Source organism: Podarcis bocagei, assembly GCF_964188305.1.
Source record: "Podarcis bocagei genome assembly, chromosome: 3".
NCBI classification, from domain to species: domain Eukaryota; kingdom Metazoa; phylum Chordata; class Lepidosauria; order Squamata; family Lacertidae; genus Podarcis; species Podarcis bocagei.
In genome coordinates this window covers 50,876,675-50,904,418 of record NC_138127.1, presented here as the reverse complement: position 1 = coordinate 50,904,418, position 27,744 = coordinate 50,876,675, and the positions used below count along the sequence as shown (strand labels likewise).

The following is a 27,744-nucleotide window of genomic DNA, read 5'->3' as shown; positions in this document are numbered from 1 at the left end:
CATTAAAACGCAACAGATTTTCAAGTAACTCAGATTTACAAGGATTGGGGGTCCTGTGGCCCTCCAGCTGGACTACGTCTGAAGGACTGGTCTATACATACAGCAGAATGGAATGCACCACTTCAGACAAGAAGTGAGTGGTGTCACTTTTGAGTACTTGCTAAAAATCCTGCAAGCAGAAGACAATGCATCGGAGAGAAAGTTTTTTGTCCAACTGCATTGGCTTTCTGTTTGCAGAGAGGTTTAACAGAGCAGTGTTGGGAAAAAGCGAAACAAGTCTGAAATACACAGTCCCCTAGTCCCCTGTAGTACAGCTTTGTTCTGCTACATATGTGGACCAGCCTTGAATGTACACAACAGAGAGCTGCAGCCTATCCGGTTCTCTTATTAAGACTGGTGAGATTTGGGTCTGACTCATTCCTGTGAACTGTTTGACTTGCTTGGGGTTCTTTTTTACAGTATCAGTTGCAGTTACAGGGTGGGCGGGGAATGTACAGATCATTGCATCTTCTAAAACCTGTCCAACGAAAGCTCATGAAGCCTCCTGGAACTTAAGGAAATAATGGATCTTCTGGGGAAATGAATTACTCAGTTACTTCGGACGTTTGTTAATCCACACTCTGTTTCTACCAAAACATCATCTCCCAGTACAGTACTTAACCCACATGGAATAATTCTTGACTGACTCCCACTGAAGAGAAGAGAAACACAATGTATTGACTACAAATTTTATTTATACAAAATATAAAGAGCACTTTAAAGTTTTAGAAAACAAAAATAGTGTCAAAAAAGCAAGGATGAGAACAGAGAACAGATCCTGAGCACTGTATTGGAGCAAATCAAAGTAGACAATTGCTTTTGCTTTTACACACAAAAACAATTGGATTTCGTATTAAAAACTTGGTGTACAAAGTAGAAAAACTATCAACATATATTTTCTTCCAAAAATATTTAGAAATATATAGTACATATTCTAGTGCCTAAATAGACACAGGCAACACATGTTGGATTCCAAAAGGGTTCAGTGGAGACCCATCTTCCTAGTTAGTGCTGATGCAGAGGGTGGCACAGGCTGGATGTGGAAGGAATATGCAGGCTGCACATTCCCCAAACTGCCTTGTCTCATTACCTGCTCATGCACCTATGCACTTATGCTAAGCAGGAAAACAGCTCAACTGAACAATGAGAATTGGAGTGCACTATATAACTCTTAGGCAGCAGATTATGCCCTTAATGTGGGAAATATTTTAGAACTTGTATGGTTTTAAAGAGCCACTTCCAACCAGGAGCCAAAAATACAGAAGCAGTCAAGAGTCCCAAACAGGGTTAACAACTAAGATGATGCAAGGACACCAACTGTTGCCAGTATGTCATGGGTTATATACTGTGAGCAAGCGGTTTGGATATATAGCCTAAGCATTCATTTTACACCTGCTGGCTCAGTTTATTCATCTCATATATACAATACATCTCAAGCTTTATTGTGGCAAGGATCCTTTAGGTGAGCCTTCCCCAATTTTGGGTTACCAGATATTTTTGGACTACAATTTCCAATCATCCTTAGCCAGCAGGCCAATGGTCAGGAATGATGATGGCAGCTGTAGTCCAACAATATTTGGAGACTCAAGATTGGGGAAGGCCAAAGTTTCATAACTAACTTTTGACCATCCCCAAGTATGGTTAAAAACTTAAGGTGGATTGTTTATGTGGGAGCAAGTAAATTAGGAACAAAGAAAAGGACACAGAAGTAAGTTGAAACAACTAGTTTTCAGGAAGAAAAATTATTCCAAGAGAAGAAATTGTTCTTAATCCTGGAGAGCTAGTGGACAACACAGACGTATGAAAAGCAACAGTGATTGTACATGTACACACATGTATGTATAGTGTTACAGAATCCTTCATCTCAGCTAGAGGACACACCACAGCAAAATGAAGGGGGGGGGGGAGCCAGAACATGGTTCTTGTCCATCATTCAGGAAACCCTCGAATTAGGCCAGCCTACTCCATCCTGGCCCTTCTGGTGTCATGGGACTGTAACTATCATTAGCCCTGGCAATCATGTCAAAATTAACCTCACGACAAGGCTGTTAAGGGAGAATATTAGCTTAGAAATACAAATATAAAGGCTTCACACACCAGGACCATCATTCCATTTTGCCTAGTACTGTTTACTCTGACTGGCAGCAGCTGTCAAAGCACATAGCAGAGATATTTCCCAGCCCTTATAGTGTAGGGATTTTAACTAAATATTCTACAGTGGGAGTCATTAGCCCTTCAGTCGCTCATCAGGGAGCAGTAAGGTCACTGTGCAGTTTGAGAAAAACACGAAACTAAGCCAGGGAATAAATTTGAAGGGTAAATGAAATGTGGTTTAAGAGTGACAATTATAAGACAGGAGTTGAATGAACTTCAAAGGGAGAAAGGGGGTCACTGCTGTTGGACTTGTCTTCTCTGGACAATAGTGACTTCTCAAGAGCCATGCATGGAAGTCAAGTTATACAATTATGCTGCTAAGATTAAAAGATATAGAAAGGAGGTGGAGCTATCAACAACTTACTTTACAACATTCTTTCTGCTACTCACAGAGAATAGAAGGCACTAATGCTCCCCCCCCCAAAAAAAAATAGAGATTACATATAATACTGCCTCTGGCTTTTGAGCTCCACCAAGCATTGCCTACATGCTTTAAGCTAGTTTAAGAGGCACAAAAGGTTTGTTTGTTTTCTTAAATTAAGCTAAGTTCTACAGCTAATACCACATTCTGTACTATACAGATAGACTGAGGTGCAACACTGAGTACTCTATGGCCCCTATGCCAAAATGCACCACCATGCCCCTTTATGCAAGTGCTTTGCTCCCATTTAGAACAATACAATATCCATGGAAGACCCCCCTATCAACAGTAATGTGCTTTGAATAGTTAAATAGGCACACCAATAAATATTTGGTAAGCATGAATTAATGCCTTGCTACTATCACCAAGCTAGCAGATGTCTCTTTCCCCACCTTTGGTACATTTCTAGTGGCTACAGGATGCTTTACCATTACATAGGATAAATCATGTGATATGTATTCAGCCTATTTTATATGCTGCAATGAAGTTTCACTTTTGAAGGTTCTAAGAATTCTGTAAGTGATCAGAGCAGCTTGCTGATATCAGAGCTCTAAACACCCACTGTCAAAATAAAATGTAAACTTCTCACTTAGATTTTGGGAAGAAATATTCAAAAACGTGTAACTGGAAAGATAATATTTAACTAAACTGTTTAATTAAAAAGCTGCAGAAGTGAGAGCTCCTTCTTAAGAAAAAGTGGTGCAATGCTTTCTCAAGGACAGCATGAGCTCACGGTAAGTATACAAAACCTTTTTTTCTTCTTCTTGTAAATTGATATCGCATTGGACAAGTATCAACAAGTAGTGTGATGTTATCCGTCTTGCTGACCTGTGCATAAGATTGTTTCCTTACAAGCAGAGATTACTTCTGCTCAAAGGACTGCCATGTTAAGCAGAACACTGAAAGCCTGGCAAAAACGAGCCCCCAAAGAGTGTCTCTTGTCTATTGCCCTACTCAGAAGTGCTGGAGGCTAGCAGACCGCATCTCCAATGAGGTTTTATAAACATGTTCATTTGCACACATCTGTTAATGTAAACACAGTTACCCACACCCTCCACATCCAATGCAGCAAGTTTGGGGTGCAGAAGGTGACTATAGGATGCTTTACCATTACATTTACCATTAGGAAGCATATTTTGATTTTTTAAAAACAGAATGAGTTACTCAAGCTCACATTAAGAGATTGCACTTGATGTGTATTAAAATCTATTCCAAATGTTTTTATTTATTTTAGAAAACTAAGTGAAAACCACAACGGTTAGGGGATTCGGGATTAAAAGGGGCTTTGACTTTTGTGGAATTAAACAAAATTAGTGCAAGCCTAGAACAGAAGTCTAGGAACATGAGATGCTCTCTTTGGATTCTTGACAAAGTGCCTGAACATACCTTCTAAAAACTCTAGGCTTGTGCATTTACATCATAAAAATATTTGCCTGGTATTTAAATCATATCACAACATCTTTGGTCACAAAAATAGATTTGTGACCCAGTTTAAGCCTTCAGAAATATTAGGTCAAAAGTACTTCAAGATGTCTAGTGGCTGGCATGCTATGTTATATAGCTGTAAGGTGCAGAAAACAGGATTAACAGGTTTTAAGATTGTAATATGCAATGCGTTAAATATTTTACAGAAGTCACCCCATTTCACACACACCATAAGAAAAAGGCAGTTTTTGAACAGATACTTCAGACTTCTTATTTTTGCACACACAGCTTTAGCAGATAGCAATAGTAATAAAACCAATAATATATTCCACATTTGCAAATTGTTCTTGTGCAAGACTTGAATCGTGTGACTCCTTGTGTAGAACAGTAAAAGTGGAAAAATACAGGTACTATAAATATAGCATGATTAAGAAGAGGTCTCTACTCGTACACCTATCAGTTAAAAGATCGAAGTTGACAGTTCTGTGTTGCAATCTGATTTCATTTTTAAAAAAATATTGAGACAGTTTAATCAGGCACATTATTCATTTTTAACCCATCAGATACCATAAGAACATACAGAAATGGTGCTTGTGCAAGAAGGGAGATTTTCCTTAAAAGTTTAATTGTGCACAGATGCAGTGTATGCAAGTGTACTGGAATGTTTGTTTCCGTTATCTGAGTCAGAAATGGACTGTTACTCATTGGTCAGATGGGACAGCACTGACTTATCCTTATCACTCCCTTTCAAACAGCATAATCTTCCTATCCCGACTTTCCAAGCAATAGAGTTTAAGATTACCATTGCTTAATATCTGTCTTGTGCTATTCAGAAATGAAGTGTTCTTGGGTGCCAAGTGTCCCTAAAGGCTTGGTGGCCCTGGTGCTCAAGACGAATGGAGGAGACATCATGGGAAAAGCAAAAGGAGGCAGCTACAGGATTTTGTATGCATTAAAGGGGATATAAGCAAACGATAATAGCACTTATCAAAATGAACAATTTCACTCATAGACAGATGTTCCTATTCTAGTTCTGAAATTGCACTGTGAAAGATAAATATTGGAATTGAGTCACTCATACTGACCCTTGACTTGTAGGATAAATACTGCCTTTTCGTATTGGAGGCAGCTTTCAACTGTGCTAAATGGTTCACAACCAGACAATGATATAGTGTAGAAGGCAATTTGAAGTCCTACCCAACAAGGAAAAAAAGTGTGTAAACGCCTGGAGTGTGATCAACTCTACAAAACACAATTCCCCATTAGGATTGTCGTGATGAAGCACCATAGCAGCAGTCCAACATGAGGAGCAGGAACCTCGCTGCTCTGACATAGTGTGTCACTGCAAGATTGGATGTAACTAACAGCACTGAGGTTTGCTTTCTGCTGTCAGGGGACCCGGTTCCAGTTTTAGTCTCCCGACATCATTCTCTTCACTAGGAAAGGTTTTGAGATTTGCAAGGATGTTTTCTACCAAGAACCGAGCAGCTTCATCTATGTTGATATTATCCTGTGGAGGAAACCATAGGAAATAAGTTAATGCTTTCGTGTGTAGAAGAATCTAAGAACGCCACCTCTTCAGCATGCAAGCCTTGTACAACAAGCCCACAACTTAATGCACATTCAGCTTTACATGCTCGGCAAATCTTTTCTAAAAAAAATAATAAAAGGGGGCAAAAAGGGGGTGGGCATCCAGGAAAAAAAGGCTTCAGCAATCCCATCCACCAATGCACTCAATGGGTTTTGACAATACACTATTTTGGCTTTAGGTACGATCCCTGAACGTAACCCCTGCGTAAGTTGAAGACTTGCTGTATATGTGTAAAAGGTGTTTTGATACAATGATTCAAACCATTTAGGAAAACTGTTCAGAACTAAAGTTTACAAGCAAAGCACTTCATGACTGCTATTTCAGCTTCCATGCAATTGGTTTAAGGTTAAAGTCTGCAACTTTACCTTTCTAAGGCCAGTGCAAAATCAGTGCCCTGTTGAATTTCATTTTCTACACAGAAAAATGATCTCCAGGTGGATGGAAGCTGCTGCATTAAAAAGCTTTTAATTTAGTTTCCTGTCTTTTTTTGGGGGGGGGGGGCTGCTTTGGCAGCACAGATACACTCCTGTAGCAGCATCACTACCATTTCCAGAGCTTGCTTCTTCTCCGCATGAGCCTAGCTAAGCAGGGATCAGACAGTGAACATGTTGAGATTTGACATTAATCAAGATTACTTCCTAGTGCCTTATTCACATCTCTCTATCTTGCTGTACAAGCAGTTCCATTGCCCACCATTGCTATGGGGCAAGATTTCTCCGCATCTACATATGTGTGGTTCAGTTAAGTAGTTGGGGCAGAATGTGGGTGCCTATTTAGATCTGAATGCCCATTCCTCGTCAAAAGTAATATGCTACTGATGGACAACATCTGCACCTGAATGCGTGATTTTCAGAAGGATGAAATTATACTAGCTCCCATCTGCAATTTTGCCCCAATTAGTCAGCTATGTGTGGCAGCAGAGATACATGAAACTTAGAACTTGGGCCCCCTTAAAACATCAAGGATATACCGGTGCTTACAGTAGTTACTGAGCTACACGTCTTCCTTTCAAGAACCACTATTGAGTGAACACCCAGAACTGAATTGGAACTTATAGTCAAATGTTCTGCCAATGAGCTATGCTTCCTTACACATTTATCATGAGAAATGGGTTGTGATTCTAGTTATTCAAATGTTTGCTCAAAGCCAGAAGCAGTGGGGTTGCCATTTCTTTTAAGAGTCACATGTGTCTGAGCTTCCTAGAAGCCGTTACTGTTTCAGGCGATGTGCTCTTTAGATCAAAAGCACAGCCATTAACTACAAAGTTTGGTCTAAAGTTTCATTTCCTGGATTTGAATGCTTCACCGTTCATATGACTAAAACAAATAAGTATCATACCACATAATTACATGGCAAGAAGATTTATTTACACTAAATTAAGAACCACATCGAAATTAAGAAAGGATAGGCAATAAGCTTTGGGACATTTGGCTTCTTACATGATCAAACACAGATTTTTTTTCCAATTTATTATGCCATATTTTAGAGCTGTATTCAAATTTTCTCTTTTGTAACAGAATTTGTCACAAGTAATCATACTAATAATAATTGAAATAATAATAATAATAGCTGTTCCCCAAAACTGTATCTGAGACAAAATCAGACCGATATATGAAAGAAATAAGATAACAAACATTTATTTAGGCCAGAAACTTTTGTAATTCAATTTGTAAGTGTGCCTTTGCACAGCTTTTGTTTTTCACATATGTACACATAAGCTTTAAAGCTTACCCTGGATTAAGAATATTCTTACCTTTGCAGAGGTTTCAAACCACCCAGCAAAACCTCCTTCTTTGCAGAACTGGTCCATCTGAGAAGGATTTTGGCCACTGTCTTTCTTTTGGTCACATTTGTTGGCAATTAGAACTGCAGGGATTGGGCTGCCGTTTGGGAGAAGCACTTTGCTGTCCAAGTCATGTTTCCACTTGGAAACTGCCTCAAATGTTGAGCCTCTTGTGACATCAAATACTACAAAAGCACCGACAGCTTCTTTATAGTACACTCTGGTCATGTTGCCAAAACGTTCTTGACCTGAAAGACAAGAGGGCAAATGTTACGAAGGGCAGCACTAGGCACTGTTTTCTTAAAGTAGCCAAAGCAAAACGGGGTTGTTCAATACAGTGGTGCCCCGCAAGACGAATGCCTCGCAAGACGAAAAACTCGCTAGACGAAAGGGTTTTTCGGTTTTGCGTTGCTTCACTAGACGAATTTCCCTATGGGCTTGCTTCGCAAGACGAAAATGTCTTGCGCTTTTTTAAAAAAGCCGCTTGAAGAGGCGCAGTTGCGACAGACCGTGCTTCACAAGACGAAAAACATCACAAGACGAAAAGACTCGCGGAACGAATTCTTTTCGTCTTGCGAGGCACCACTGTACTGATAATCAGGTTATGTGGCAGCTGGCAGCCGATCATGTGAATATGGCAAAATGTATGTCCAATTGAGCTAGCACTCAGAAGAGCTAGAGATGAGTGAAATAATGAAGTCTGCCTGCACAAGACTTTGAGGATCGCCGCCCCCTACAGAATTTAGGGAATCCAACAGTAAACAATTGATCTGGCCAAACACCATTGGCCTGCACAGCACAGATCAGGCACTCTGGAAGGGTCAACTGGAAGAGAGAAGAATACGATTTGTACAAGGTCCTGAACACATTGTCCATCTTTGGTGAACAGAGTCCTGCAGAAGTCTGGGATATGTAGAGGACATCACAGACATGCACTAGAGCCTGGAGGAAGTGCCATAAGTTGGTGCTTTGCATGCAGAAAGTGTCGCGTTGCATGCAGAAAGTCATCAGCATCTCCATATAGATCTAGGAATTTCCACTGTCTGAAACCCTGGAGAGTGGCTGCCCATCAGTGTAGGCAATACTGAACTAGATAGACCAGTGGTTTGACTCTGCGAATTGCAAGTGGGGAGTGCTGTTACACTCAGGTTCTATTTTCAGGTTTTTAATATAAATGCAGTTGGCCACTGTGAGAACAGGATGCTGGACTAGATGGGCCATTGGCCTGATGCATCAAGCTCTTCTGCTTGTGTGCAAGACATTTCCTATGTTCCTAGAGCCTAGGATGTCTGCACAGGGGTGTGTGCATGTCCTGAGATGTTGGGGGACCCATTCTTGTTTCAGATAACCTTTGGCCCAACCCCTTGTTGTTGCAAAGTAGGCTTGAGACACAGACACACCCTGGCCACATCTACCTTCAAGCTAATCCCCAAAGCAATAGCTTTACTCAGCTTAACAGTGGATTAGTCATTCAAGCAAAAGCCATCATTCATGGCTGAAGGTGTGCACGTTTTATTGCAAAATTCATGTACCCTATTTCCAAGGGATTAAACTAACATTTACACATTGATAATAACTTAAAAGAATTCTAGTTGCTTAACGGTCAAGCATTAAGTACTAAGAATGCTAGGACGTCTTTCGATGAACAGAAGATTGAGATCCCTTGTCAAGTGCTGGAGGTCATCTGCCTAATGACCCTGTGTACAAGGTAGAAAGGAGGAGCAAGTTTTTAAAGATCCCACCAGAGCACATGCCAAGGTGGCCAACCTGAAGTCCCTGACATCGTTTTGTGTGTCCTCTGCACCCTTCTGAATCTACCCTGTTCTTCCATGCCAGAGGTCCTCCCTTCCTGTTTCTTCTTAAGTTTTTCCTGACTTTCCTGACCTGCATCCCCCCTCATTTCACGTAGAAAGGAAGAGAATAAAAGTTAACAGGGTTTTTGGGTTTTTTTTAGTCCTGGATGTATTGGTTAGGGAAATGCCACGTTCCTCTGCCCCTGGCTGTCTGGGAACAATTGTTAGTCTTCTGCCACTTAACTGCTTACTATGATTATATATGTCGGTGTGTGTATTTGTATATAGCACACTAAAGTCAGAAAGGAATGACTTTAACTTAACCTCCAGAACAGGAGCTGTATTGGAATGTTGTACAAAACCCCCTGTAGACTTTTTGAGGGGATCCCATTAAAACCAATAGGGCTTACTTCCAATGAGATCTGTATGGTACTGGGAATTGTAATGAGAGGTGGCCATGTTGCAAACTGAAGCAAATTCTGGATCGATCAATCAAAACCACATGCTGCTGGCTTCACCCACTGCAACACCCACCCACCTAGCAACAGAACAAAGTCCATCCATCTCCATACTCAAGGATTCCCTTCCATAGTTTAACCACTTCGCCACAAAATTATCAAATTTGTGCCAGGGACTTCAGTTAAAACATTAATAGCTCACAGTTAGGCCAGAAGATGTTGACAGAAAGGTTGGGCAAGTTGTTGGTAGACAGAGTTGGCATCTGAATTAGCTGACATACCATGAACAGCTCAGACTCCTGATTATGCCACAATATGAAATTCTATCATTTAAGAACATAAGAAGAGCCTGCTGGATCAGGGCAATGCTTCATCTAGTTCTGCTTCTTGTTTTCAGGCCAACATTGTCACATGATAGGTTGGCCAGCCCAACATGAACCAACTTTTCATGGGTAGTACTGTGAACAGCTACTGCATGTGTGTTTTACAGAACAATTCTGCTAACATGGCTACTATGTTTAGAATTTTTACAATACCACTTAAGGTGTGTGTGGGGATTTAATTGGCTTTTGGCCTGTTGAGAGCAGGCTGCTTAACGAAGCCATTGGGCTAGGACTTAGAACACACCTTTCTTCCACTGTCAGAGAATTGCTTTGACTGAGTCGATTTAGGTAGGCAGTAGCCGCAGCAATTTTGGGTAAGGGCTCCACAAGACTTCCTATTATGCAAGGCTTTTCTTCCCCTCCTCCCCACATCAACTGATTTTTGCAACAATGCAAGACACTATATCAACCAGTCCTCCCTTTCGCCCTTTCTGACCACATATGCCAAGTTTCTAAAAACCTGTATAATTATAAACTATCCAAGTTATCTTGGATATCTTGCATGGAAGGCTTTTATCTTTTGTAGAGACAAATCACACAGTCAAAAAGAGGATTATGCATGCTGATCTTAAAAATTGCAATAGAATTAAACAGGGCACGGGGAGGCTGTTTCTATGGTACTGGGGTCAGCACAGTAATGAAAAATTGGATCATTATTCCACATTTTATCTTGTAATTTGTTCATGTAGGCACTGTTGTAATATTAACCAGCCAAGTTAATGACATAAAAGCCTCTCACTAAACTCATTATAAAACTATACTTCAGGTGCTAGGATAAAACATTTGAAGATGATGGATCCGGCACCGGAAAATCAGTGCAATTTTCAGCTTCCCATGAAGTCACACATACCTGGCTACAACACAGCATTCTGTAGTCTGCTGAAACTAGGTCCATCAGCTAAAGTGAAGCTGACACCAGTTCTAGAATATACCTTAATCCATCCCTAGATCAAGTCAAGGGCAAACACACAAAACACCTTGCCCCATGAATCCTTTGGTATTCTCTGCAACATCACGTTTGAGAAAAGTGGAATTCTCAATTCACAAAGTTAGTTATTGCACACTGTGCCTGTTAAAACACTACTCATGTGGGCATCAAATCCAGCAGCAAGTACAGTGGTACCTTGGGTTAAGTACTTAATTTGTTCCAGAGGTCCGTTCTTAAACTGAAACTGTTCTTAACCTGAAGCACCACTTTAGCTAATGGGGCCTCCTGCTGCTGCCGCATGATTTCCGTTCTCATCCTGAAGTAAAGTTCTTAACCCAAGGTACTATTACTGGGTTAGCGGAGTCTGTAACCTGAAGCGTATGTAACCCGAGGTACCACTGTACCGTTACCGAGAAGCTTACTTTAACTGGAACTCTGCACATGCACCAGCATTGTGCAAGCCTAATTAGTCTTCAGAACGTCTACCATATCTAATGGACATATCTGCTCTTACTTACCATGAATTACCGTAATCCTAGGACAATGGTAATAAAACTAGCATCTTCCACCAGTAATTGGATGAAGCCAGGGATATTTATACAAGTCAATGAGGTAATGGTGAGGGTGAAGGCAAATTCTGTCAAAATTTATAGTAACAAGAGCTTACTCTTATCCTTGTTAGATTGTAGGTGTTCAAAACTGGGCAAAAGTTTTGAAGTTTAACATGACAGAAACCCTTTAACATGGTCTTCCGCCAAGCACAACACAGAACTGAAAAGTCAGGACCTCAAAGTTTCTTTAGCTTGCACACAATAGGATTAGTAGGGTGTGACTTGTAAGTAGGATGAGACCACCCATCTACCCCAGTGGTGGAGGACTTGTGGCCCTCCAGTTGTTGCTGGATTGCTATTTCCTTTCAGGCCCAACCGTTGTCATGCTGGCTAGAGCTGATGGAAGCAGAGTTCAACAACATCCAGGGCAACATGTTCCCTACCACTGGTCCACTATTTCTAGTCGCTGAATCCAATTACTGCTACTGCACCTGAAAAAGTAAAAAAACAGATCCCCATCCAAGGCCAGAACCCTTCAGTCTTGAACGCCTATTCCATGCATGTCAGCTCACTTCTCTTCTGTGACTGTTGCCTTCTGAACCTTCATTATTCTTTCCCCAAACCATTCATGCTTCTTTTACAAGTTCTGGTGAACCACATCCTGCTTACATCTTGGGCACTTCTCCAACATTTCCCATGCTGCAGGTACATGGTAAAGTTGAGCTTCTACCAAACAATGTTTGATGGGGCTATATGTATATTTATAGAAGTGTGTTAGGAAGTCACAAACCGGTTTTAGCCCCCTGAAATGTATGTTCCATTGTATGTTTTTTTAAAAGGCTATAGTTGTTTTAGATATATTTTTAATTGCTTCTCCCGTCATCCTAAGGGTAAAAGTTGATCTAAAATTAAAACAGCTGTGGATACTGAAAATTCACTTCCTTTAACAGAAGGAAGACATAATGCACTTGTCAGTTCTGAAGAGATGATTGCTCACAACCAGTTTCAACAGTCACCATGCCTTGTCTTAGGGGCTTCAATGCTTCATACAGCATGTACACTTCAGCCCTGTTCAGTGGTTCTCCATGTATAGAATCCAAGTGTGAAGAAATGAATGGAGGTTTCTATATTTGCAAAAACAAATGGCAACAAGTTGCATACTGGAAACCCCAACTGATCACCACTGACTACAAGCAAAGTATACAATTTCCTTTTGTTTTAAACGGCTAAGGACCGAAACACCTCAAGGACCGCCTCTTTCCATATGAACCTACCCGGACCCCAAGATCATCTTCTGAGGCCTTCTTTTGTGTGCCTCCTCCTCAAGAGGCCCGGAGGGTGGCAACATGAGAACAGGCCTTCTCTGAGGTGGCTCCCCGTCTGTGGAATGGTCTCCCCAGGGAAGTTCGCCTGGTGCCTTCATTATACACGTTTAGGCGCCAGGCAAAACCGCTCCTTTTTAACCAGGCCTTTGGTTGATCTGATTTACATCCTATGCCATTTTAAATTTTACCTGCTTGTTTTAGCCAGACCCTGACTGAAAGATAGTCTGCCCCAATGAGAAACAGTTACAACATAGCAAGTGGTGTGACAGCACCTTCTTCTCTCATTTCTTCCCTCCTTTCCCATCTGCTTGCCACAAGTTTGTCTGGAAAGCAGCCAAGGCTACAAAGCCAGCCTAACATCTCTGCACAATACTGTGTGGCATTTTACAGCCCATGCTGAAGCAAGCTCTCACATTATTCTGCTCTGCCAACAACTAACAACTAGCACAGGTTTTAAACACATTGAAACCTCTTGAACTGGCAGACCTGCCACACCACACTTCTATCATCTCTTCTGCCTTATGAAATTTTAAAGGCCATTCATCATCTGAAGTAACACAAACAGTTAGAGGAATGACCCAATTTATACAGAGGGAGGTGTTGTAACCTCTGGTGCGTGCTTCTTCCCGGTTCCTTTTAAGAGACTTGAACTAACTGCTAAAATGTTCTGTAAGTTATTTGACTTATTTGTGTCTAGCAGAGAAATTTCAGGGCCAGAGTCATATGCAGCTTGTTCTTCTCTCCAGGCTACCATTTTCTTAGCCACACACACGAATCCAGGGAACTGAATTCAAGCAAGTCAGGAATTTGCATAAAATGTGATACAAGGGGCTGATTTCATACATACAGTGGTACCTCGAGTTACAAACGCCTCAGGTTACAAACGCTTCAGGTTACAAACTCCACTAACCTGGAAGAGTTACCTCGAGTTGAGAACTTTGCCCCAGGATGAGAATGGAAATAGTGTGCTGGCGGCGCAGCGGCAGCAAGAGGCCCCATTAGCGAAAACACACCTCTAGTTAAGAACAGTCTCAGGTTAAGAACAGACCTCCAGAATGAATTAAGTTCATAACTAGAGGTACCACTGTACTGGCCTCCACTCATGTTATCCCTGGTGTGTTAGTGTGTTGGGATGGGGGTGGGGTTGCACTGTTTTGAACTTTAGTGCATTTTAACTGCTCTGCAATGCCATGAGTCTTGTTTTGGAAATGACATCTAAGAAATTGCATAAACTAAACTTAAGAGCTCCACTTGACTCAGAGACGTGCACACTATGTTGCTAACAATATCTGAAAGGAAACCCCTTCTACCTCAGTATCCTTTCAACACCTTCTGCTACCTAATCTAAGCAGACTTGGGGAGCCGTTTGACATGGCTTTAAAACTCATATCCCCGTCTAATTTTGCTAGTCTCTTCTGTTTCTCATTTTAGATTTACAGTTGGAGGCTTGTGATTCTTCTGCTCACAGTCAAGATGGTGCCCTTCTACGATTGTCCTGGCAAGCTTTGCACTGGAAGTAACTTAATTTGCACTGCAACTGCTTGCCTCCCAGCTTCCTTCCTAGGGTGGTTGTGCACCATGGGACCAGGGGCCATCTACTCCAACCCCCTGCAATGCAGGAATCTTTTTGCCAACATGGGGCTGAAACCATGGCCCTGAGATTAAGACTTTTATGCTCCACCATCTTCAGTCCACTTATCACCAGTCCACCACCATGGATGACTTGTCAAGGGCACCCAGAAGCCTTTTTTTTTTTTTGGCAAGTAAATTTTTATTCAGAATTTGTAAAAGAAAAAAGGACAAACAAATACAAAAATAAACATTTTAACATAAATTATTCATCCTATTTTCATGCTATACAAAAAGTAAGCATACAATCATACAAAAAAATAATATAAACATTAGGCTCTACTTAGCCTTTGACTTCCCTTCACCCTTTTGGTAAGTATCAAATAAATCCCGGGTTACGTAATTAGTTTATTAAAGTTTATAATTATTAGCTGATAAAGTTTTTCTAATACCGCCAGTTCCTCCTATATATCCGTTCAAATATATTTCCAAAATTTACTCCAATTTTTTTGAAATTTCTGGTCGTCTTGGTCTCGTATTCTGCCTGTTAATCTATCTAGCTCGGCATAGTTAATCATCTTGACCTGCCAGTCACTTACGTTAGGTATAGTTTCTGTTTTCCAGTTTTGTGCCAGCATAATTCTTGCGGCTGTGGTGGCATAGAGAAATATTTTTTTATCTTCATTTTTTATTTCCTTACCCATAATTCCCAGCAAAAAGGCCTCAGGTCTTTTGGGAAAAGTATATTTAAAAACTTTTTTAAGTTCATTATAAATTGCTTCCCAAAAAACCTTCACCTTGTTGCATTGCCACCACATATGGTAGAGGTCTCCCTCCACTTCACTACATTTCCAGCATGTCTTATTTTCTGATCTATAGATTTTAGCCAATTTTGCCGGCGTAAGATACCATCTATAGAGCATTTTCCAAACATTTTCTCTCAAACTCATACAGGCCGTAAATTTAATATCTCTATTCCACAATTTCAACCACTTTTCAAAGTCGATGTTATAGCCGAAGTCAATTGCCCATTTAATCATTGCCTCTTTGACTTCCTCGTCTTTTGTATGCCATTCCAGTAATATGTCATATAATTTAGACAATGTTTTGTTTTTACCTTCTATTATTTCTATATTGAATTTTGATTTCTTGTCCTCAAAGCCCATTTTTCTTTTATCTTGCTTTAACATATCATTCACCTGATGATATTGTAGCCAACCGGTGAATTGATCCTTTATTTCCTCATACGGTTTAAGTTTAAGCCCTTGTTCTGATTTTCTTACCAAATCTTCGTAAGTGGCTAACTTCCCTTCCATGTTGGTTTTTTTTATTGTTAAGACCTCTACCGGTGAGATCCACCATGGTGTTTTTCTTTCAAGAAGGTTCTTATTTCTTTCCCAGACCTGATATATTGGTCAAGGGCACCCAGAAGCCTTAATGGCCAAGTGGACATTTGGGCCTCCATGATATTATTATTGGATACAGAGACCCACTTGGCACCATTCCTCTCAACTGTCATGCCAAGACTATTTTATTTACCCAGCTGATTTCATGTCAGTGCCTAGAAATTATACCAAGTGATTCCATCCTGCTGCTTTGAGATCTGGATTTTATCCCGCTTCTGTGTTTTTCATTTTTAGCCATTTTAATTTGCAACTTTATAATTTTCTTTGGGGAATTTATTTGTTTGTTTTGTTACCTCCTACTCTGGTGATGTTGTTTATACGTTTTGAAAAGTGGACAAAGTATCTTCAAGACATAATCTTTTAAAACAACTGGGGAAAGGTTAGTGGGTAGACACAAGCATTGCAGCTATTTTCTGTAACTTTTCCTGTTTTTCTAGTTAGCCTCAGATGTTCATCAACTTCTGGCGGCCTGTGATTTGAACCCCCAGTCCCTAGACTTGCACACCGGCACAAGCTTGAACATATTATTCTGTTTTAGAGAAAACAAATTTCTAATTCAAAATCCAGTTGAAACCACACATTTACACAAAACGGCACTTCCTTATTATCTTGCTTAATCAGGAGTCTTGAAAATAAGCTTAAAACTCAGGCTAATGGATCTCCATTCACAAGACTTAGCTCATGTGATAAAAAGAATGAATAGTCACTTCTACATTTTACCATGTCTTTCCACAAGAGCAAAACTAAAGCCACAAGCCACAAGACCTCAGGCACTTTTGCTTAAGTCTTGCATTAGCACACACTACTCATTTCTGGAAGTCCTTCTGTGGCAGTTGTGTCTGAACTGGGACACTGTGATCTGCTCTTGCAATCTACACCCTGTATTAAGCAAGTAACATACTTGGGCCGGGATCAAGAGGAGCCTGCCTTCCCAGAAAAGCTGATTCCTATGCCATACTGAAACACTCATAGTGCATACATAGGAGGAAGTCTACTGCAAAAGGGGAAATAAACATGCTTTCATTCGGCATTTGTCAACATGTTATCCTCTAGCTGTTTTGGACTGCTACTCCTGCCAACCGATCTTCCAAAGGCTATTTATTTATATGTTTAAGTCTTCTTTCCAGGATGAAGCATAGGGGAAAACAGTTGTGTATGCAAGTGAGCGGCAAGTTTACCCACCTCCACCCAAGAGCAGCTTATTCCAACTTTTAAACAAAACATTCTGCTTTAAAATTGAGGAGACAAGCAAGCCAGCAGCAATTACCGTATTTTTTTGCTCTATAAGACTCACTTTTTCCCTCCTAAAAAGTAAGGGGAAATGTGTGTGTGTTATGGAGCGAATGCAGGCTGCACAGCTATCCCAGAAGCCAGAACAGCAAGAGGGGTCGCTGCTTTCGCTAGGTGCGTCTTATGGTCTGGTGCATCTTATAGGGCAAAAAATACAGTAGCATTTCTCTCCCAATTCGGTCCCAATTCTCTCCCCTCCCCCCACCATTTTTTTTTTAAAATGTGTGATTTCTCATACGGGACTGCTGTTCAAGGATCAACTGCCTTGTAAATATATACCTAGTTTCACAGTGCCTTGGGTTGTGGCGAGGACTTCTCCTGCAACAGCTCCTGCATATGAAGCCTTTTCAGACTAGCTTGGCAGCTAATGCAATTTTTTTTTAAGGCAGGAGTCATATATACGTGCAATACTTGCAGGAGTCAGCAAACTTTTTCAGCAGGGTGCTGGTCCACTGTCCCTCAGACCTTGGGGGGGGGGCGGACTATATTTTGAAAAAAAAAATAAATGAATGAATTCCTATGCCCCACAAATAACCCAGAGATGCATTTTAAATAAAAGCACACATTCTACTCATGTAAAAACACGTTGGTTCCCGGACCGTCCGCGGTGATTTAGAAGGTGATTGAGCCGGATCCGGCCCCCGGGCCTTAGTTTGCCTACACATGCACAATAGGATGGCCCACTTAGCAACTCAACCACTGCATTGTGCACCAATTGCAGCTTCTGAGCTAATCTTAAGGGCGACCCCACACAAAACTCATTTGCAGTAGCCTAGTCTTGAGGTTGCTAATGTACTGTGGCCAGGCTTTAGTAGACAATGGTTATTTCTGGTGCACTGGCTGAAACAGGTAAAGGCACTCGTTAGACACAGAGGTTGCTTGGGCTTCCAGTGATGAAAATGGATCAAGGAGTATCCTCAGACTGCATACCCATATCTTTGGAGGGAATACAATCCTATCCAGAATATGCACATTCCCTAACTCCACTCGCTCTCAGGCATGTTTTTTACTTACCAATTACTACTTTACTTTAAATTTTTATTATTATTACAATGAAAAGTATAGTAAAAGATGTCACAAAATAATTATAAAGACAAAATAGCCAGATAAATAATTATCACAATATGAGTAAACAAAACTTTCTGTTATCCATAAATTCCTCCCAAATACTCAGTAGTAAATCCATTCAATATATTTTTATGGTGTTCCTAAATGCGAACAGAAATTGTCACATTTTATTGCACCAGTACAGGATAAGCATAATTCTATTTTTCAATAAACAAATCATTAGACTGTCCACCTTCCCTCACTGTCATATAATCGTTACAGTAGAATGTATTTGCCAATTCCCAGACCTGCAAAATCCCAGACCTGCAAAATCCACTCGTCTGATAAAGGAGTCCTTGAGTTTCCCCCCCAGTTAAAACAAGTTGCCATATGTGCCACTGTTAATAAATGAAGTAACAATCCTATATCTGTTGACATAACCAAATCATGCATAGCCAAATGACAAGATTAATGAGTGTTCAGAAGAGTCAAATTCTGTTTCAAGTTTGATTTAATTTATTATGACTCTGCAGAAGGCTTAAATTTTCAGGCAGAACCAAAAATACCAGACATATCAGCGTGGCTCACAATTAACACCTTCAGCGCATATCTGTTCTCCTCTCTACCCTGTTAAGCCTTAAGGGTGCTAAATACCAGCAAAAGATAAATATGGAAAAGCTTTCTTCAAGATTTGTGCTTAGGGTTTGTTGGAGGGAATATGCTGTCATAATCAATTCCAAGCCTGATGCTCCGTCAAGTATCTTTCCCAACAGTTCTGCATTTCTAAGGGCTCATCCATACTTTCGTTTCTGCCGGGTTTCTAGGCACAGGTACACACTTAAAGCCCTACTCCCTACCTCCCAGCACTTTCCCCACAAAAGCCAGCTTTTTACTGCTGAATCGGATCAAATGGCAATTAGTTGAAAGCCTAAATTTCCATTAATTCCGATTCAATGTTAAAGAGCAGGTTTTCCTGTGGAAAGAGGTGGGGGGAGGGAAGTGCTTGGGCACAGAGGTTTAAAACACAGACTTGTGCCTTGAAAGCACAGGGCAAAAAGTGTGGATGAGCCCTAAATTAATGCTGTAGTTTTATCCTACTAGCTGCACTTAGTACTCGCTGAAGAATGGCCAAAGCAGTTATGTACAAAGTCTCTCATATAAAAACAAAAACACAAAACCTGACAGCTAAATTTATTAACACAGTCCAAAATAGTTATTCTGTCATTTCTCCATCTTCTTTCACACCCCTTATAGTGGTACCTCGGGTTAAGTACTTAATTTGTTCCGGAGGTCCGTTCTTAACCTGAAACTGTTCTTAACCTGAAGCACCACTTTAGCTAATGGGGCCTCCCGCTGCCGGAGCACGATTTTTGTTCACATCCTGAAGCAAAGTTCTTAACCCGAGGTACTATTTCTGGGTTAGCGGAGTCTGTAACCTGAAGTGTATGTAACCCGAGGTACCACTGTATTATAAAGGACATTGTTGCACCTTATCAGAACTTCACCAAGGTGTCCAGATAATGCACCATCAGTATATTCTTTTGTATTTGCAAGCTGCATGTTCTTGTAGCCATCAACGGAGACGAGGTAGCCTTCGTATTCCTTTCCCCACTTCAGCTGCACCATCCATGGATTCCCAGTCAGCCAATTCAGAAAGGGCTTTAGATTGAGAGGCAGACTCACAGCCAACCAAAGGGTGGCTACAAAAAATTACTTGCGGGCAGCACTTGCGCCCACCAAAGCTCTAAAAAGAAAAGGCATGGAAGTATGTACCAAGTCTTATACACCAGCAGCAGCCATCATATGTATATTGAAACAGTCTCAACTGACTCTTGATTCTTGCAATTAAATTCTCTACCCCCAGTTAGCCACGCATTTCCATTTGAAAATACAATTTGTTTTTATACATGATATAAATACCAACTTTGATTGATTTTAAGCTTGATTTTATGTAGATGAGTCATTTCCCTATTTGCTTCAGATACCCACATTTCATTTTAAAAAACAAAACAAGCCTAGAATTATTTTGCCTGTCGCCACACATCAATACTGCAAAGACAGACAATATGAAAAATTAAAGAGAATGACTATCACATGCTCACTCTGGACCGTCACTCCCTTTTTCTAAAGGGCAAGCTTTACTAAGAACTTGCACGTTTAGTTTATGAGTGCATCTGACAACTGGAACTCATCTGTAGGAACATTGTGACCCTTCCATTTACTATCTGCATGCACCCCAAATATTGAACATATTTACTGCTGCGAAACATTCATTTGGTAGCTTTTGTCGTTTAGTCGTTTAGTCGTGTCCGACTCTTCGTGACCCCATGGACCAGAGCACGCCAGGCACTCCTGACTTCCACTGCCTCCCGCAGTTTGGTCAGACTCATGTTTGTAGCTTCGAGAACACCATCCAACCATCTCGTCCTCTGTCGTCCCCTTCTCCTTGTGCCCTCCATCTTTCCCAACATCAGGGTCTTATCCAGGGAGTCTTCTCTTCTCATGAGGTGGCCAAAGCATTGGAGCCTCAGCTTCACGATCTGTCCTTCCAGTGAGCACTCAGGGCTGATTTCCTTAAGAATGGATACGTTTGATCTTCTTGCAGTCCATGGGACTCTCAAGAGTCTCCTCCAAACCATAATTCAAAAGCATCAATACTTCGGCGATCAGCCTTCTTTATGGTCCAGCTCTCACTTCCATACATCACTACTGGGAAAACCATAGCTTTAACTATACGGATCTTTGTTGGCAAGGTGATGTCTCTGCTTTTTAAGATACTGTCTAAGTTTGCCATCGCCTTTCTCCCAAGGAGCAGGCGTCTTTTAATTTCGTGACTGCTGTCACCATCTGCCATGATCATGGAGCCCAAGAAAGTAAAATCTCTCACTACCTCCATTTCTTCCCCTTCTATTTGCCAGGAGGTGATGGGACCAGTGGCCATGATCTTCGTTTTTTTGATGTTGAGCTTCAGACCATATTTTGCGCTCTCCTCTTTCACCCTCATTAAAAGGTTCTTTAATTCCTCCTCACTTTCTGCCGAATAGACACACATCTGCAGCCTACAATTCTTTTAGGTGAGTTGTCAGAGGAATGGTTAAGAGATTATCATTGTGGTGCTTTCTTCCTTTTGAATTCTTCAAGTGAAAAAGAACATTTTTAATTTGAGACTACTGTAAAATAAAATAGAGTCTCATTTATCTTCATCAAGTTAAGAGAAGTCTACTGCCATGTACTTTTAATTTTTAAAAACCCTGTTGCTCAAACACTCCTGTTAGCTGCTCAACCACTTCTCATTAGCCTATGGTGGATACTCTCCTTGGAGAGGCAACTTCCAGGCACCACATATTCAGCCTAGCAAACAGTTGAGCAGCAGCCTCATATCCCTACTATAACTTTCTCACAGCCTGCCTGCTCTTCATTACTGCTCACACTATTAGTTCTCTTGCCACAGAACAGTCTCTTTCCCTGCAGGGGATCTCTGCACCCAGACACTCTGCTGGTTGTATGCATCACCACACCATTTCCTTTACAAGTATGCGTCCCCTGCAATGGGATTATGGCAGTGATGGCCAAACTTGGCCCTCCAGTTGTTTTGGGACTGCAACTCCCATCATCTCTAGCTAACAGGACCAGTGGTCAGGGATGATGGGAACTGTAGTCCCCAAACAGCTTGAGGGCCAAGTTTGGCCATCACTGCCATAATCCTATAATTTGTTACCTGGAAGTAAATCCCACTGAGTTGATCTGAGCTTGCTTTTGAGTAGTCATGTTGAGGATTACACTGAAAGTCACACTGAATTTAATAGAATTTGCTTCTAAATGCTTTTCTCACCTTCCCACCCCAAACCCCTCATGATTTAACATTTAAAAGAGTTGGGTCCTGCTGACTATCATGAAAAACAAAAACAAAGTTGTTGAAATCAACAAACATTGAAATAAGAGCCCATAGAAAACTTCGTTCCCAATTTTAAACGGATGGCAATGTAAATTATGCTGGAATAGTAAACTAGGAAATCCTGGGCAACTTGTGCTAGCATGAGGTTTTGTAATGCACATACACAGAGACACTGACATTAGAATGTACCAAGATTAGAGCCTAGTTAAGGGCTTGCCCCATTGCAGGGGACACACAACATTCACCCCCCCCCCAATATTCTTGGAACCTCTACTTCTAACCTCCATTATTTCCTCTTATAGCAAACTCAGCTGGGAAGCATCATCAGGAGTTCAAGTGCAGTCAGTGAGGGGGAAAAGAGGGAACATCAGTTTAAGCAACTGTTTAAGCAACTCCAAGTTTTGCATTAGTGTGCTAATACGTGGGTGGCACTGTGGGTTAGACCACAGAGCCTAGGACTTGCCGATCAGAAGGTCAGCAGTTCGAATCCCCACGATGGGGTGAGCTCCCTTTGCTTGGTCTCTGCTCCTGCCAACCTAGCAGTTCGAAAGCATGTCAAAGTGCAAGTAGATAAATAGGTACCGCTCTGGCGGGAAGGTAAACGGCATTTCCGTGTGCTGCTCCGGTTTGCCAGAAGCGGCTTAGTCATGCTGGCCACATGACCTGGAAGCTGTGCGCCGGCTCCCTTGGCCTATAGAGCAAGATGAGCGCCGCAACCCCAGAGCCGGTCACGACTGGACCTAATGGTCAGGGGTCTCTTTACTAATGGATTGGAGTATCCTGTAAGAAAGCATTGGCAGGAAAATAGAAGTAGAGCAGTCCACAATGTCAATATTTTGTTGTAGATCCTACTTGTTTCTCTCAGAAGATAATCGGCTCTAGGGTCAGAGTGGCTCTTGTCAGACATGTGTGCTTTAGCTTCCCTGGTTGCAATCATCAACTCAGATGCCTCAGTAACCTAATTTGGGCACACATATTTCCTGGCCTTAAAATTCAGCATGTAACAATAAATCCACTTGAAATTAAGTTACATTAGTAATGGCTGTATGTCACAAGATTTTAAATGGCATCTTGCAAGTACAAATAGGTTGAACGGCTTGAAGCTTTCTATGGGCAGACAGGGAGACTTGCTTGCATGGAAGCAGAGTTTGAAGGTTGCCAGGCACATTTTGCACCTGGCTATTGACCACTTCTTGGCAACAGATGGCACCTGATGTCTCCACCATCTGGAGGTACATGCCTGGGGATCTTTACACTAGCAACACATCCTGTAGAATTCTATCCATTATATTTTATCTACAATCAGAATGAATTTCAGGAACCAAAAAAAATCGATTGAAAAATACTACTTCCGAGCTGACTGGCCCAAAAATGGAACAAGGCATTCCATTTTGGTGACTGTGACCCTGGTTTGAGGAGCCATTTGGTGCCTAGTTTACATATATATGAGTTTCTACCGCTGTGTGGAAGACTGTCTGCTCATAAAAGGAATAATCAGAATTTACACAGCCACCTTAGTAAAACTTCAGCTTTTTCCATTTTGGCAGTTTCTCCAAGAACGTATGGTTTCAGTACTTCACGTGATCACTGTGTTTGTATCTTGCAATGTTTATATTGTTCTATTATTGGGGTAACCACTTCTGTAGAAAGTGCAGTGCAAAATTGTTTTGGACACACTTCAAAACATCTAGGGGACTGACAAAAGGAACACACTGGTTCAGCGGGCTCCTTGCCAGGTAGGTTGCATTCTCTGCATTGTTATGTTTCGCTCTACTGACTTGAACTTCATTAACTTATGAAGCACAACCAATTACAAGTACATTTCATGGCACTGATTAGCTGAAAACTGAAAGGTGCCAGACCACAGAAAGATCAGACCATTAAGTAACACAAAGCTTTGGAGACCAGAATTTGGTTCTTCACACACTGTGCTTCAGAACTAACTGGACAAGAGACTTAAACTAGTCAATTCTCTCATCCTGATGTGATGAAAATACAACAGTCACAAAGGAATTCTAACCAGGAAGATATGCCCGTGTATCTCTGGTGTGACATAAGGCACATTCTAACTGCTTCTGGCCATGTTTTTGCTTTGTTTTTTCCTGTGGTGGGTGGGGGGGCCACACAAACCTTCACTAGCTTCCCTTCCACTGACTCCTATGTGGTGCATTTCAGTTACACCAGTGACTCTGCTGGCATAAGTTACGCCGAGTGCTGAATGAAGGCAGTTATAGGATATCTTCATTTATCTCTGTCCCTGTCATGCCTATTCCCATCTCTGATGCTGTCTGGGAAAGGCTGGGATGTGGACTATCTGAAACTTAGTCCTTTACCATCAGTCTCATTAGTACTGCCAATAGGTTGTCATTTTCTGTTGTTCTATCGAGGAAAACAATAAACACTATTTAGATTTATTGTTGTAGAACAGCCTTAAGAGAAATAAAAATAAAAGACTACATCAAAAACACCCAATATCTGCAGATCAGTATATCAATCTGCAACCTCATCTTGAAAAGATAATTTCAATAGAACTCGATGAAACCCAGCATCTGAAACAAACATTCGCAACAGTTTGGCTGTCAGTTGAGACTCATATATATGTTACTGAACACTGGTGTTCTGTTTTTTTCAACCATTACACCTGGGGTGGGCAGGCTTGTCGGACGTACTTTTGTTTACTAGAAGTACACAAAGACCTACCCCTCAGAATCAGATGCAAAGGACATACTGTCAAAATTAATCAACAAGTTCCCTCAGAGCATATTCTGAGTTCAGGAATTCTTTTTCCATGCCAAACTGTACCAAGTTCATAGTTCTTTCACACAAAAATCCATTCCTGATTTGCTTGTTTCATTCAACAGCCTAATTTAGCTGGGAAAGTCATTTTACTGCTGCTCTTTAACAACTAGGTGTCAGAAACCTTTGCTGAGCTATTACAAATGACTCTGAGATCAATCATCAGACCCACTCCCCCATCCCGCCCCCAAATTAGGCACTAACAGCAACAGAGAAATTACAGGTGGTGCTTGTTAGCACTGTTAAATTGTACTGGTTGTGTAAATGTAAGTATATGTAACAAGGACCATTTCTAGGCTACCAGCGGATTTGGAAAAATCACACCAATATAAATACTCCCCATATTAGTGGCTGCTTTGGTAACACAAATATTCAAAAGAGAAGTGACCAGCCTTCATTTTTAATCAACTATCAGAATGGAGTTTTTAACAGTACGTTTATATAAAGGCTGCTTTACAGTCCTAGCAACCTTATTAAGTTAGTCATTATGATTCACTTTTACAGGCTAGTATTTGAAGGTGAGCAACTTGCCTGATGCCACCCAGGTTAAAGTACACTTACAAAGCTCAAATGCTGCTGCATGCAATCTGGCCTATCCAAATATGTCATTGCAAATCGGCCTATGCATCACCCCCAATTCAAAGCTGCTCTGCAATCACATCAATTCAACCAACTAAAAGGACAGAAGAGCAAAAGGTTTGCAGTAATCACATTACTTCTTTAAATTAAGTGGGGGGGGGGTTGCAATTATAGTAGCTTTCCCCCTAACTGACCCACTCTATGATAAATAGTTGCTGGACTCAGTTGTGGAGAGGGAGCGGGTACTAGGAAGAGAATGCTGATCCCATAACTGGAAGGTTGTCAACTTGGCAGATGAAAAAGAAATCCTTCTTGCATTCCACTGCTATATAAAACAGTTTGTAGTCTTAAAAGGTAGAGCAAACTGGGAGCTAGCAAAGGAAAAGAGGAACCGAAGAGACTATTACAACGAATTTTGCAAAACTGGGAAGACTTCTCTTTCAAGACTACATCCTTGTAGTGAAGCAACTGAAGAAAATGCCACATCAAAAGCTCCCTGCAACTTACAGTTACTATAAGTTTGTCTAAAACAAGAAGTAACACCTTTTATTGAACAACACAGCAACTGCCATAAATCATAAAGAATAACACTCATTTCCAAAATCCAGAGTTATTAACACACTTCACCAGAAGTCTGGAATAATGTAAAAAGTATACTTAGAAATATTTTAGTTAAGCTGATACTAATAACTTCTGGAAAATCGAGAATGCAACACAAGAGCAGCAACATCTTTGAAGCCCCACAACCTCCACAGCTGTCACACATGCAGACCTTTGACCTATGCCCATGTTTTAAAAGTTTACACATATACATACTTTACACATTAAGGCTTAGTACCTCTGCTTGCATGTGGGTATATACAAAAGACTACAACTTGTGTGCATGGAAAAGCAGAGGTAAGATACGTACATGAAAAACTTTATCAAACTATCTCCACATAACACAAACATATGCATTTAGAAAATTGAAAGGCAGAAAGTGGCTCTTCCCCCTCCCCAACAAGTAAATAATGGCAGACCCATTGGGGTAACCCCCCCCCCTCCCCAAGCAGCTCTGAGTGGCATATATGAATTCTACTTAGCCTACTGATCATGCCCATCCTATAAGGCGAGTTAAGGCCGAAACAGAAACTGGCTGACCTAGATACACCCCGTGAGCAGGAATACGAACTTGCATTTTCCCCGGACAAGCCCGGCCCTCTCTCCACTACATCACACTGACTTTCCATCCAAGTAAGCAAAACCAAAAGCAAGCTTCTACTCAAGACCGCATAAAGCCCGCATAACGAGGAATGGCCTCCGAGCACATGCAGAGCGCCTTTTCCATACGAGAGCCGGCATCGCCCGCCTGTCGCCTCCTCACCTGCGATGTCCCACAGCTGCAGCCTCACCAGGGTCCTGCTATCCCAGTTGAGCACTTTCAGGGCGAAGTCCACGCCGATGGTGGCCCGGTAGTGCTGCGAGAAGAGCTGGTGCACGTAGCGCTTGATGATGCTCGTCTTGCCCACGCCCAGCTCGCCGATAACCAGCACCTTGAACAGATGCTCCCGGCTCTCCGGCAGCCCCGCGCCGCCGCCGCCGCCTCTCTCGCCTCCCCCCGCCATTCTCGCGCCCCTCGCCCGCCTGCCTGCCCGCCTTCCCCCGGGAGCTCCCCAGCCGCCAGCGACACTCAGGGCGAGCCGGGCGAGAAGGGGAAGGTTCCTAGAGCTTTGTTGCGACCGCTCGGCAAACTTTCTTTGTTCAACTCCTTCTTCTCTGGTGGGAAGGCGCGTCTTCCTGCAGGCGGCTCTGGAGAGCGAGGGAACCACCTGACCGGAGTCACAGGACGCGGAAACCCGGCAAGTTATAAAACTCCATGGAGGGGCGGAGGCAGCGCGGGCGGAGGAGCACCAACAGCCGCCGCCTCCTTCTCCTCGGCTCCAGCTCCTCCCCGCCTCTCAGCCCGACGCTGTAAGGCGCAAAGGAGGCTGGCGCTCTCTGGCCCTCACGCTGCTGCCCTGTTTTGGTTAGGCTGGCCTAACGCCCGCAGACATGGGACTAAGCTCCGCCGAATTCAACAGGGCGTCTTCTTCCACAGAGGGAGGGTCTCGCTAAAGATAGTAGGGAGCCTTCTCGGGCTTAGGGTGGCGAAACGAAAAAGAGCCCTTGCGCCTTTAATGGCTGCATGGAAGGGGGAGATTGCCGCGGAGAAGCTGTACCGGATTCCCTCTTCTGCACCACGCAACTCTTAAAGCTGTCTGCCCCCCCCCCCCGGCCACATTAATGTGTCGCGGCCGCTTGGATGCCACAGGATGGCCACTATCCTGTGACA

The 27,744-nt window shown here is 41.9% G+C and overlaps 1 protein-coding gene across 1 annotated transcript; it reads right to left on the bottom strand.

The window, feature by feature from the left end:
• Positions 1 to 714: 714 nt before the first annotated feature.
• Positions 715 to 27,265, bottom strand: RAB32 (RAB32, member RAS oncogene family). Its single transcript, XM_081186327.1, has 3 exons — positions 26,797 to 27,265; positions 7,384 to 7,661; positions 715 to 5,549 (listed from the first exon to the last, which is right to left on the bottom strand). The coding sequence occupies exons 1-3, from the start codon at positions 27,035 to 27,037 to the stop codon at positions 5,400 to 5,402; spliced, it is 669 nt and encodes a 222-aa protein (XP_081042453.1). The 5' UTR covers positions 27,038 to 27,265; the 3' UTR covers positions 715 to 5,399.
• Between the last annotated feature and the right edge of the window lie 479 nt (positions 27,266 to 27,744).

Bases quoted from the DNA above. Each gene is read 5' to 3' on its own strand.
- RAB32 (XM_081186327.1), bottom strand. From the start codon at position 27,037: ATGGCGGGGGGAGGCGAGAGAGGCGGCGGCGGCGGCGCGGGGCTGCCG. The intron at 7,662-26,796 runs GTGAGGAGGCGA...CTTGTCTTTCAG, and splicing joins GCAGCTGTGGGACATCGCAG to GTCAAGAACGTTTTGGCAAC. The intron at 5,550-7,383 runs GTAAGAATATTC...TTTCCTCCACAG, and splicing joins GGTTTGAAACCTCTGCAAAG to GATAATATCAACATAGATGA.